The sequence below is a fragment of the Bombina bombina genome, chromosome 8 (assembly GCF_027579735.1).
Source record: "Bombina bombina isolate aBomBom1 chromosome 8, aBomBom1.pri, whole genome shotgun sequence".
Classification (NCBI taxonomy): domain Eukaryota; kingdom Metazoa; phylum Chordata; class Amphibia; order Anura; family Bombinatoridae; genus Bombina; species Bombina bombina.
Genome location: NC_069506.1, coordinates 162279864 through 162293115, shown reverse-complemented (window position 1 = coordinate 162293115; position 13252 = coordinate 162279864). Strand labels below are relative to the sequence as shown.

The 13252-nt window shown below is 36.7% G+C and overlaps 1 protein-coding gene across 1 annotated transcript in view; it reads right to left on the bottom strand.

Moving 5' to 3' along the window:
- Positions 1-13252, bottom strand: part of GRIN2D (glutamate ionotropic receptor NMDA type subunit 2D) — a 666498-nt gene that overhangs the window by 506810 nt on the left and 146436 nt on the right. The window contains 1 exon segment of the mRNA XM_053690671.1: positions 1991-2202. Coding sequence (XP_053546646.1) covers positions 1991-2202 — 212 coding nt within the window.

The window sequence follows — 13252 nt, the reverse complement described above, 5'->3', positions numbered from 1 at the left end:
GGCCCAAAACTGTCTAAAATTTCGTTGTGTGCACTATTCAAAAGCTTCCATAAAACTAAGCATATTGTTAATGATGTATGTAAAAGGAAGACATTAAAAATACACTACAGTCAAAATTAAATTATCATGATCCAGATAGAGCATGCAATTTTAAACAATTTCCTCATTTACTTTCATTATAATTTTTTTTCTCAATCTTTTTATACACACACTTTATGAGACACCATCTTTTACCGATAGGCTGACCATATTGCCGCTTTAAAAAGGGGCACATATGAAAAATACATATGTCAGGGTTCTTATAACAGAACATTATTCAAAGCATTTCTTTAAACAGCCCTGACATATGTAATTTTCATATGTATCCCTTTTTAAAGTGGCAATATGGTCAGCGTACTTACTGAGCATGTGCAGGATACGTATGTATATGGGTTTGTAATTGTTAATGACTGTCACATGATACAGTTGGAAGGGAGATCTTCCAAATTTCTCAAAAAAATTCTCAAAAAAATGTACTGATAAATTGAAATTTAGAGTAAGTGTAATTGGAGTATGCAGTTCTACTGTATTCAATTGTCATTTAATCAATAAATAAAATTAGAGAAAATATCGTTATTAAATTCATAAATGTATTAAGAGGGGTTTTTTGTTGTCAGAGGCAAAACATATTTTCTTCTGAGGTTTTAAAAACCTTTCCATTCATTAGGCAAACACAAATACAGTCACACATAACACACACACACACACACATAACACACACACACACACACATAACACACACACACACATATAAAAAGTCATAAAATGCAGAAAGAGACATAAATCTTCATTAGCGACCATCATCAAATAGTCAAACTGATGACTGTTGGATAGGCAGTAAAGGGGAGAGGATGGCAGACCGATAATAAAAGGGACAAAGTAACAGGGACCTTTGAGGGAAAGTGTGCTGATCTCCATGGAAGGCACGGAAGACTAAAAGTTTAAACAAAGCTTAAGAAGCATTTAATGAGAGGGAAATAGGAGAGCAAAAGAGAGCTAATTAATTAATTATTTAATTCATGAATTAATTAATTAAGCTAGTGCGAAGAACTAATGGAAGATGTATATACACAAAAGCAAAGGAAGGATAAAGGCATCGATTGCAGCCCCAACAGTATTTTAAGGTCAACGCCTTTGATTTGCCCCGATTAGCATTAAGAGTTGTATGTGGCTGTGCATCAGTGCCCCATTCCCAGTTATTTTATTTTTCTTTAATATGGAAACATTAATCTGACTCTCCTAGTTAAGGGAAGTTATTTTTATGTAAATTGATGCAATAAGGTAGATACTTACAAGAGTTTTCCATATAAATCTGTGTAATTAATGTAAGGTAAAAACAAAAGAAACAATCTGTAATGAGAACAGTGAAATTATCGATGAATAGTTTGTATCTTCTTTAGTAAAGTGTGTGTGATACTAAAGATACTATTGTAGTCTATAATATGTAGGCCATATCACAGATCCACCATTTAAGCCATTATTGTATTTCTCACAGGAATGTAACTAAATAGAAGCTAAAATCATTTAAATCATTTGTTCCTCCAACTATAGTATATAGTAATAATTTCAAATTTGCAATGTATCACGATAAAATAATAAAAAAAAAAAACCTAATAATCTTAAAGTGACATTAAACACTAAATACATTTTATGCAACTTCCTCTTTTTTATGAGTGCTGCCATTTTGGAACCTTGGTTTCACTACAGGTATCTGATGGTAAGTTGCTGCACATGTGCAAGCAGGTCAGCACTAGAATGTAGTGAAAGTTAGATTTCAACATGGTGGCACTTATGACTAGAGTGAGGTGAGGATGAACCTCAGTATTATACTTTTAAAATGTATCTGTTTATTGTTCCTTTAAGAAAAAAGCAGAAACACAAAAATGATGATGAGGTCATAGATAATAGCTATTTAGATTAAAGGTAAAATAAATGTGTATAACATATATACTTGTCAGTTGCGTTCAGCTGTTTGCGGCAGGGTACAGAATCTCGGATGCAGGTTCCAGTTGCCTTATCAAAATCTTCAACAATAACAAAGGGCCGTTCCTCCAGTGTAGCTACAGTCAGGTGTTGATCATCATCCACAGGTTGCAAGAACTTTCCATAACGAGACCACACTGGGTACTTCATCTTCAAGTCTCCATGTTCCCAGATCCCAACCTAGGCCCAAAACACAGGCACTTAATTCCACTGAAATAATTAAATATATTTTGCTTTCCAATTAAGAAGATCCACATCATCATAAATATTTTGCAATCTAGATTAACTCACAATTTAATTTGCATTATTTTTTTATGGCCTATATTTCAGCAAACCAGTTGTCATTGCTTGTAACACTATAATAAAAATGTACCACATGTTAGCTACTGGTAACTATTTTACTTTAATAAAATTAAGCACAAATAAACTTGCTCTAGCCAGGCGTATGCAGAGGAAAACATCTAACAGGTATATGAACATTATTAATTGTATTGCCAACATTTCCTAGATTGAAGGACTGAAATAAACTGAAAAAATATATAAAAAAATGTAAATAAATTATTGGGTCACTGCTAAAAAAAAAATGTGATTTATTTGGACTGGATAAACTGCATTACAACTTTTATGCAGCTGGAATAATGTATCTGAGTGTCAAGGTGCAAATAGTACTCTACACTAAATATTTCTAACTCCCACCTTCCATGTTCACCCGAGTAAAACCCTGATTGCCTAATCTTATTAACCAATCAGGATTGAGTCCTTTTCTATTTATATATATTTTTTTTGGGGGGTTTGTTATATTTTTCCTTTTATTTTGGGGAGTTTAGGTGTTGGGTGGTTACTATAAGTGAAGGTATCATATATGGGCTTACCAGTGGTGATATAGCATTGGGTGATGTTATTTAGAGGCTGTAGTGCATGGAGGATTGCTTAGGAAGGTTCTATAAATGTTGAGGGATACAGTGGTGGGATCCAGAACAGGTGTTATTCTGATGTGAAATAATTTCAGTGGAGAACCATGTGGTGTTACAATTAGGTTTTAGGCGAAGCGGCTCATCCAAAGGGGGGATACTTAGGGTTGATGTGGTAAATGTGGTAGAGGAGCGCATAGAGAGGGAGCAATTAGGTTCAAGAGGGTAATTGTTGTGGAGAAGATGATCTAAAGGATGAAGTTAGGTTTAAGAGAGTATTTGTGGTCAGTAGACACCATGCAATTACAACACATTTTTGTTGTTTTGCTATAGAATAACATAGAAGTTAAAACATTAGAATCTTGTTTGCTGCAATAATCTTTCAATTGCCAAACTCTACCTGATTTGGAGGAGTGAATCTAAGCTTTAGTCTGCAGCTGACAAGGTTAGCCACAGTAATTTTGTACAAAGTTCACTTATTTGCATTTCTTATCTGTTAAACCCAATTAGGTAAAATATGTAGCAAGGTTAGCCTCAATAAATCTGCAGTGTGCTTTTTTTCAGTTCTTAATATAATAAAAAGCCACCATTTACAAGGTAAATTGTGTGGGGAAAGTGTCAAATTAGTATATAGTAAAGATGTTTTACTGCACATAACTAAACCTTTTGATTATTATTATTAAAATCTTTTAGGGCTCCATGTACTAAGCAGTCAGCGAGCTACCCGCAACAAATCTCGCGTCAAAACTCGCAAACTGATATGTACAAAGCCGTCAATTATGTTAAAACTCGCATCTTTAAAATTGCGAGCGTACTTATCCGCCAAACCTCGCTACCGCTCCATTTTTCACTGTAATTAGACACATTTGACCACCAACTCGCCAAAAAACGAATGTACTAAAAAATCTATTTGTCCGCTCGCTACAATTTCCGCTCCCACCTCGCTATTTTTGCCTCGCCACCTTTTAGGTGGCGGGCAAGGTACAAAACAATAGGAAAGTCAATCTAGACGCCAGTCTAGACATATATAAAAGGCAGTAATATCAGCATTGTACTTACAGCATAACTGGCGTCTAATTTGTCTCTCATTTCCATGTACATAAATTGCGCCCAATTTGTCGACTGTAATTAAAGAGTAATCTATTTAAATTTGTATTGTTAGTTGTCAATCTTTATAATTATTTTTATATTAATATTTATATATTATCAGATCCAGATGAAGCCATATCCAAATTGTAAATAAATATTACAAAAATAACGCTCTGTTATCACTCTTCAAAAATTTTTGAACAATAATAAAGTTGTTTAGATAAGCTGAACTTTTATAGGAGCAAAATTCTATTCCCGCGACTACTATGATGTTCGTGACACCTTGCATGTCACGTGTTAATAATTGGCCAGACAAATCAACTGAAAGTTAAGTACCATCAGCTTAGTCGCGGCGAGCGAGGCGTCAAATTTATCAACAATCCGCAACTGCTCGCGGCGGGCTAGACTTGTCTATTTATTGGGGGAATATTAGTACATAGCGACAGCGGACACCATTTCGCCCGCGGCGAGTAACGGCGAGTTTATCCGCGTCTACAATGACGGATGAATTGACGGCTTAGTACATGGAGCCCTAAGTGTTTATTGTCCCCTTAAGTTTAAGTGCAGATTAATTCTGGGGTAAAACTATGGGCTTGTTTCCATTGAGCCGCAATTGAGTTTCTGCGAGGTCGCAAAACGAAAAAACAGCTGTCTGCAGCTGTTACGGTTATTATCAGTTTCTGATGGCAGGTTTCTTTCATGATTCAGATAGAGGGTGTAATTTTGAACAGCTTTCTTGTTTACTCCTATTATCATTTTTTTTTCTCTTTGTATCTTTTTTTGAAAAGTACGGATGTATGCTTAGGAGCAGGCCCATTTCTGGAGCTAAATGTCAGCGCTATTTCCTGCCATGCAGTTCTCCAGAGGCCTACCTAGGTATCTCTTCAACTAAGAATATTGTAGGAACAAAGCAAATTTGATAATAGAAGTACATTTGAAACTTTTTTTAAAATACTATGTTCTGTCTGAATCCACCCCAAAAAAATTTTTGGGTTTCATATCCCTTTAAATATCAATATGTATTTACATATAAAAATAGCATATAGCTACAAAATTCCAACTAGCCCTATGCCTAGGGCAGCACTAAATATTATATATATCAATACATTTTTAAATTTAATAAAAACCAAAAAAATGGTTTTCAATTACATAAAAAAATATTTTAATTTCATTTCATTGGTTAATTAATTTAATGAATCTTTGTTTTTTGTTTCTCTCTTGAGGCAATCACAGGCAAGGAGCGCTTAAGTAAGGACGTTAAATGTAAATTTAAAGTGAATGTCAATTTTGATGCTAAAGTGCCCGGTTTTAAAAAAAATTATTAAAAACAGGGGCACTTTAATTCATCAAAATTTAAATTTCACTCCTGTTGAGAAAAAAAAATTACCTTTTAATCTTCACAGCAGCTCCAGCTTCCTCCACCCGTTGCAAAGCCTCTTCCTGGGTCTAACATGAGGAATCCAGCTTCCTCCAATCACGGCGTTGAATCAGACACTGATTCCCCCGGGGGGGAAGCCGTGATTGGAGGATGACCTATCTATCATGTCTGACGTCAGAAATGGCTTGCAACGACCGGAGGAAGCTGGAGCTGCTGTGAAGATTAAAAGGTAAGGTTTTTTTCACAACAGTAGTGAAATGTAAATTTTGATGAATTAAAGTGCCCCTGTTTTTAATCAAATTTTTAAAAACCGGGCACTTTAGCATCAAAATTGACATTCACTTTAATAGTGTAAGATTGGGTTACTATAACACAAAATTGCTAAGGCATAATATTCAAGAAAATCAACGTTGGGTGGAAGCATTAACACAATGTTAACTAACACCTACATGAAAAGAGAACCTGCCTGCAATGCGCAAAATATTTCAATGGAAATCTGGTACTAAAATGGAGCCGTAAAATACTTTTTAGCTGTCAGCAACTTCAGTAGCTTACGGCTCAATTTTTACTGACTCAATGGAAATGAGCCCTATGTTTGTTACCAGCTCAACTTTTAGATTATTAAAAAAACAATATTGTTATTAGGGTAGAAGCTGTGAGGGAGTTTGGTCAGCTATTGGGTGGAAGAGGACACAGACAGAGGTAATTGTGGGGAGATAGGGTTAATTGTAGTTGGGGTTAATAGGTTGTGACGCTGGCACATGTGTAATGTACATATGGTCACACAGCTGTGCACTGATAAGGGGCTAGCTATGATTTGCAAACAAGAGAACACCCTGAAAAAAGGTTTGTAAAAAAGAATAAGTTGATAATCAGATGCAGCAGGAAATATAGAGAAACTGAAAGCAGAATAGAAAGGCAGACAAACATGAAGAGACTTTAATAAAGAGATAGTTAGACCTTTAGAAAGAAAATACAATAGAACAAACCAAAGGCTACAGGAGAGAAATAAAGAGATGTGGAGACAAGTTGCAGCCACAAAGATAAAAAAAAAATATCAGGAGAAAGAATATAAATTGTAGTGATACAGCAGGAAGGAGTAATAAATCGCTCATGATTGCTTGTGCACATCCTGTGCTGCTGATCTGAGGGCAGAAATAAAAAACTAGTAAGTCATATGTATATAAATAGAAGCATTACAGCAGTAGGTTGGTGAAACGCCAAAGCAAGTAAAATGCTGTCTTATTTAATATATGTAAATGGTAATGACATCACTGTAAAAAGCACAAATGTCCTAAACTATCAGCTACTCATAGTGAAAGAGACACAGAAACACCCATGTAGTTGTCAATACTGGAGGTGGGGCAGCCCTCACACTCAAAATACACACAAATAGCTCAATGCTATTCAAGCCATCAGGAAACATAGGCCTAGGTCACTAGTGTATTTCAAAAACATAAGCGTTATTGTGAGTTAAAAGTGCTCAAGCACAAGCAATAGGGCTTCTATTTTTGCTCTCATATTACAGATCCAAAGTTATTTTGTATTGCTCAAGCAATAGTCTAGGGGCACTAATATGTACATGCTGGGTGGCATTGCTATGCTAAATCCTTCGCATAATAGACATGGGGGCATGTAGTAAGATAATGATGGATACCGCTTGAGCGCTAAGCTGATGATGCACAAGTAGTGAAGTTCTTCATTTAGTTCGGTGCTATCCATTAAACTTATAAGGCACACTAAAAAAAGGATTTAGTCGCATTAAGTTGTTTTTGTAAAAAGATGTCATTATCCACTTGTAGTATCAGATGAGCCCTGTGCTATCGATTGTGGTTGTAATTTTTCCCCGATAGTTTTTACTTTATGTTTCCTAATGACCTTGCACTCTGCAAAAGGTATTAAAAGACCCGGAAACTATGTTTTTCTCAAAAGATTTCACATAATTTGTTTTTATATATATATATTCAACAGCCTTACCCTCTTGAAACCAATACATTTATAGTCCAAATAAACTTGATTAATACAGAGCAAATCATTTTAAAATCAAATTGTTTTTGTTTGTTTTTTTTATAATTAAGGTAATTTCCACGAGAACATATGTAGATATGCTCAGCAATGTGCATGTGTTTAACCACTATATGACAATATTTTAAAAGTCTATAAGAGAGAGAGTGTGCAAACAATGATAACACAGTTTTCACACAGCAATTATGTGCACAATCTTTTTTAAGGACTGTTTCACATCTGTCTATAATTGTTCTCAGTAGAAGATATAGACAAGGGGAATCCTAGGCATGGAAGCAACCAATACTTAATAGTAACTTAGAGGCATTGAGCAAACCAACAATTTTCAAAGTTAATTACAGAAAAATGGTACAAATAAATTATGAAAGTATACAGTAACATTTGTTCTCTTCACAAAATTAAAGGACCACTCAGTGCAGGAGAATTGTATAATTAACATGTGCATAATAAAAAGACAATGCTTTAACAGCTACTCTGAATTTCCAATAAGCAGTAGATTTTCTTTCTGACAAATTCATTTTTTCTCCCATTTTTTTGCCCCCCTGTATTATGTGACATACATCAGCCAATCACAGAGTAGTATACTTCTACCCTGTAAGCTTGTGCACATGCTCAATAGGATCTTGTTCCCCAGAAAGTTTGCATATAAAAAGAGCAAAATTTCATAATGAAAGTAAATTGGAAAGTGTCTTAAAACTGCATGCTCTTTCTGAATCATAAAAGTTTATTTTAACTTTAGTGTCCCTTTAAACATTTTATATTGCAATCTCAAAATGTTTAATGTCCCTTCAAATTTAAAGTTTATACATGGCAAATGCTAAAACACGTTCGCCTAGATTTAGAGTTTTGCGGCCAAAGGGGTGCGTTAGCTATGCGTGCTTTTTTCTGGCCGCACCTTTTATATACCGCTGGTATTTAGAGTTCACAGAATGGCTGCGTTAGGCTCCAAAAAAGGAGCGTAGAGCATAATTTAACGCCACTGCAACTCTCGATACCAGAGGTGCTTACGGACGCGGCCAGCTTCAAAAACGTGCTTGTGCACAATTCACCCATAGAAAACAATGGGGCTGTTTGAGCTGAAAAAAAACCTAACACCTGCAAAAAAGCAGCGTTCAGCTCCTAACGCAGCCCCATTGTTTGCTATGCGGAAACACCTCCTAAGTCTGCACCTAACACCCTAACATGTACCCCGAGTCTAAACACCCCTAACCTTACACTTATTAACCACTAATCTGCTGCCCCCTCTATCGCTGACCCCTGCATATTATTATTAACCCCTAATCTGCCGCTCCGTACACCACGGCAAGCTACATTATAGCTATGTACCCCTAATCTGCTGCCCCTAACACCGCCGACCCCTATATTATATTTATTAACCCCTAATCTGCCCCCCTCAACGTCGCCTCCACCTGCCTACACTTATTAACCCCTAATCTGCCGAGCGGACCGCACCGCTACTATAATAAAGTTATTAACCCCTAATCCGCCTCACTCCCGCCTCAATAACCCTATAATAAATAGTATTAACCCCTAATCTGCCCTCCCTAACCTCGCCGACACCTAACTTCAAGTATTAACCCCTAATCTGCCGATCGGAGCTCACCGCTTCTCTAATAAATTTTTTAACCCCTAAAGCTAATTCTAACCCTAACCCTAACCCTAACACCTAAGTTAAATATAATTTTATTCTAACGAAATAAATTAACTCTTATTAAATAAATTATTCCTATTTAAATCTAAATACTTACCTGTAAAATAAACCCTAATATAGCTACAATATAACGAATAATTATATTGTAGCTATTTTAGGATTAATATTTATTTTACAGGCAACTTTGTATTTATTTTAACCAGGTACAATAGCTATTAAATAGTTAAGAACTATTTAATCGTTACCTAGTTAAAATAATTACAAAATTACCTGTAAAATAAATCCTAACCTAAGTTACAATTAAACCTAACACTACACTATCAATAAATTAATTAAATAAAATACCTCCAATTATCTACAATTAAACCTAACACTACACTATCAATAAATTAAATACAATACCTACAAATAAATACATTTAAATAAACTAACTAAAGTACAAAAAATAAAAAAGAACTAAGTTACAAAAAATAAAAAAATATTTACAAACATAAGAAAAATATTACAACAATTTTAAACTAATTACACCTACTCTAAGCCCCCTAATAAAATAACAAAGCCCCCCAAAATAAAAAAAATGCCCTACCCTATTCTAAATTAAAAAAGTTCAAAGCTCTTTTACCTTACCAGCCCTTAAAAGGACCTTTTGTGGGGCATGCCCCAAAGAATTCAGCTCTTTTGCCTGTAAAAAAAACACATACAATACCCCCCCAACATTAAAACCCACCACCCACATACCCCTAATCTAACCCAAACCCCCCATAAATAAACCTAACACTAAGCCCCTGAAGATCTTCCTACCTTATCTTCACCTCGCCGGGTATCACACCGATCCGTCCTGGCTCCGAAATCTTCATCCAAGCCCAAGCGGGGGCTGGCGATCCATAATCCGGCGGCTGAAGAGGTCCAGAAGAGGCTCCAAAGTCTTCATCCTATCCGGGAAGAAGAGGCGATCCGGACCGGCAACCATCTTGATCCAAGCGGCATCTTCTATCTTCATCCGATGAGGAACGGCTCCATCGTGAAGACCTCTAGCGCAGATCAATCTTCTTCCTCCGACGTCCAACTGAAGAATAAAGGTTCCTTTAAGGGATGTCATCCAAGATGGTGTCCCTCGAATTCCGATTGGCTGATAGGATTCTATCAGCCAATCGGAATTAAGGTAGGAAAATTCTGATTGGCTGATGGAATCAGCCAATCAGAATCAAGTTCAATCCGATTGGCTGATCTGATCAGCCAATCAGATTGAGCTCGCATTCTATTGGCTGTTCCGATCAGCCAATAGAATTGAGCTCGCATTCTATTGGCTGTTCCGATCAGCCAATAGAATTGAGCTCGCATTCTATTGGCTGTTCCGATCAGCCAATAGAATGCGAGCTCAATCTGATTGGCTGATCGGATCAGCCAATCGGATTGAACTTGATTCTGATTGGCTGATTCCATCAGCCAATCAGAATTTTCCTACCTTAATTCCGATTGGCTGATAGAATCCTATCAGCCAATCGGAATTCGAGGGACGCCATCTTGGATGACGTCCCTTAAAGGAACCTTCATTCTTCAGTTGGACGTCGGAGGAAGAAGATTGATCCGCGCTGGAGGTCTTCACGATGGAGCCGTTCCTCATCGGATGAAGATAAAAGATGCCGCTTGGATCAAGATGGTTGCCGGTCCGGATCGCCTCTTCTTCCCGGATAGGATGAAGACTTTGGAGCCTCTTCTGGACCTCTTCAGCCGCTGGATTATGGATCGCCAGCCCCCGCTTGGGCTTGGATGAAGATTTCGGAGCCAGGACGGATCGGTGTGATACCCGGCGAGGTGAAGATAAGGTAGGAAGATCTTCAGGGGCTTAGTGTTAGGTTTATTTAAGGGGGGTTTGGGTTAGATTAGGGGTATGTGGGTGGTGGGTTTTAATGTTGGGGGGGTATTGTATGTGTTTTTTTTACAGGCAAAAGAGCTGAATTCTTTGGGGCATGCCCCACAAAAGGTCCTTTTAAGGGCTGGTAAGGTAAAAGAGCTTTGAACATTTTTAATTTAGAATAGGGTAGGGCATTTTTTTTATTTTGGGGGGCTTTGTTATTTTATTAGGGGGCTTAGAGTAGGTGTAATTAGTTTAAAATTGTTGTAATATTTTTCTTATGTTTGTAAAAAAAAATTATTTTTTGTAACTTAGTTCTTTTTTTATTTTTTGTACTTTAGTTAGTTTATTTAAAGGGACAGTCTAGGCCAAAATAAACTTTCATGATTCAGATAGAGCATGTAATTTTAAACAATTTTCCAATTTACTTTTATCACCAATTTTGCTTTGTTCTCTTGGTATTCTTAGTTGAAAGCTTAACCTAGGAGGTTCATATGCTAATTTCTTAGACCTTGAAGCCCACCTCTTTCAGATTGCATTTTAACAGTTTTTCACCACTAGAGGGTGTTAGTTCACGTATTTCATATAGATAACACTGTGCTCGTGCACGAGAAGTTATCTGGGAGCAGGCACCGATTGGCTAGACTGCAAGTCTGTAAAAAGAACTGAAAAAAGGGGCAGTTTGCAGAGGCTTAGATACAAGATAATCACAGAGGTTAAAAGTATATTATTATAACTGTGTTGGTTATGCAAAACTGGAAAATGGGTAATAAAGGGATTATCTATCTTTTAAAACAATAAAACTTCTGGTGTAGACTGTCCCTTTAAATGTATTTATTTGTAGGTATTGTATTTAATTAATTTATTGAGAATGTAGTGTTAGGTTTAATTGTAGATAATTGGAGGTATTTTATTTAATTAATTTATTGATAGTGTAGTGTTAGGTTTAATTGTAACTTAGGTTAGGATTTATTTTATAGGTAATTTTGTAATTATTTTAACTAGGTAACTATTAAATAGTTATTAACTATTTAATAGCTATTGTACCTGGTTAAAATAATTACAAAGTTACCTGTAAAATAAATATAAATCCTAAAATAGCTACAATATAATTATAATTTATATTGTAGCTATATTAGGGTTTATTTTACAGGTAAGTATTTAGCTTTAAATAAGAATAATTTATTTAATAATAGTTAATTTATTTCGTTAGATTTAAATTATATTTAAGTTAGGGGGGTGTTAGGGTTAGGGTTAGAATTAGCTTTAGGGGTTAAACAATTTATTAGAATAGCGGTGATCTCCGGTCGGCAGATTAGGGGTTAATGCTTGAAGTTAGGTGTCGGCGATGTTAGGGAGGGCAGATTAGGGGTTAATACTATTTATTATAGGGTTATTGAGGCGGGAGTGAGGCGGATTAGGGGTTAATAACTTTATTATAATAGCGGCGCGGTCCGGTCGGCAGATTAGGGGTTAATAATTGTAGGCAGGTGGAGGTGACGTTGAGGGGGGCAGATTAGGGGTTAATAAATATAATATAGGGGTCGGCGGTGTTAGGGGCAGCAGATTAGGGGTACATAAGGATAACGTAGGTGGCGGCGCTTTGCGGTCGGCAGATTAGGGGTTAATTATTGTAGGTAGCTGGCGGCGACGTTGTGGGGGGCAGGTTAGGGGTTAAAAAATATAATATAGGGGTCGGCGGTGTTAGGGGCAGCAGATTAGGGGTACATAAGGATAACGTAGGTGGCGGTCGGCAGATTAGGGGTTAAAAAAATTTAATAGAGTGGCGGCGATGTGGGGGGACCTCGGTTTAGGGGTGCATAGGTAGTTTATGGGTGTTAGTGTACTTTAGAGCACAGTAGTTAAGAGCTTTATGAACCGGCGTTAGCCCAGAAAGCTCTTAACTACTGACTTTTTTCTGCGGCTGGAGTTTTGTCGTTAGATTTCTAACGCTCACTTCAGCCACGACTCTAAATACCGGCGTTAGAAAGATCCCATTGAAAAGATAGGATACGCAATTGACGTAAGGGGATCTGCGGTATGGAAAAGTCGCGGCTGGAAAGTGAGCGTTAGACCCTTTCCTGACTGACTCCAAATACCAGAGGGCGGTAAAAACCAGCGTTAGGAGCCTCTAACGCTGGTTTTCACGGCTACCGCCCAACTCTAAATCTAGGCCGTTGTGTGCTATTACATTTTGGTGTCCTTTGTCCACTGAGAAACATGCTACATGATTGTGGAACATTTTATCACATCTTACCAAGGTTAAAGAAACATATCTGGCAAAAAATGCAACAAAATTATTATATTTCATCAATGGCTTG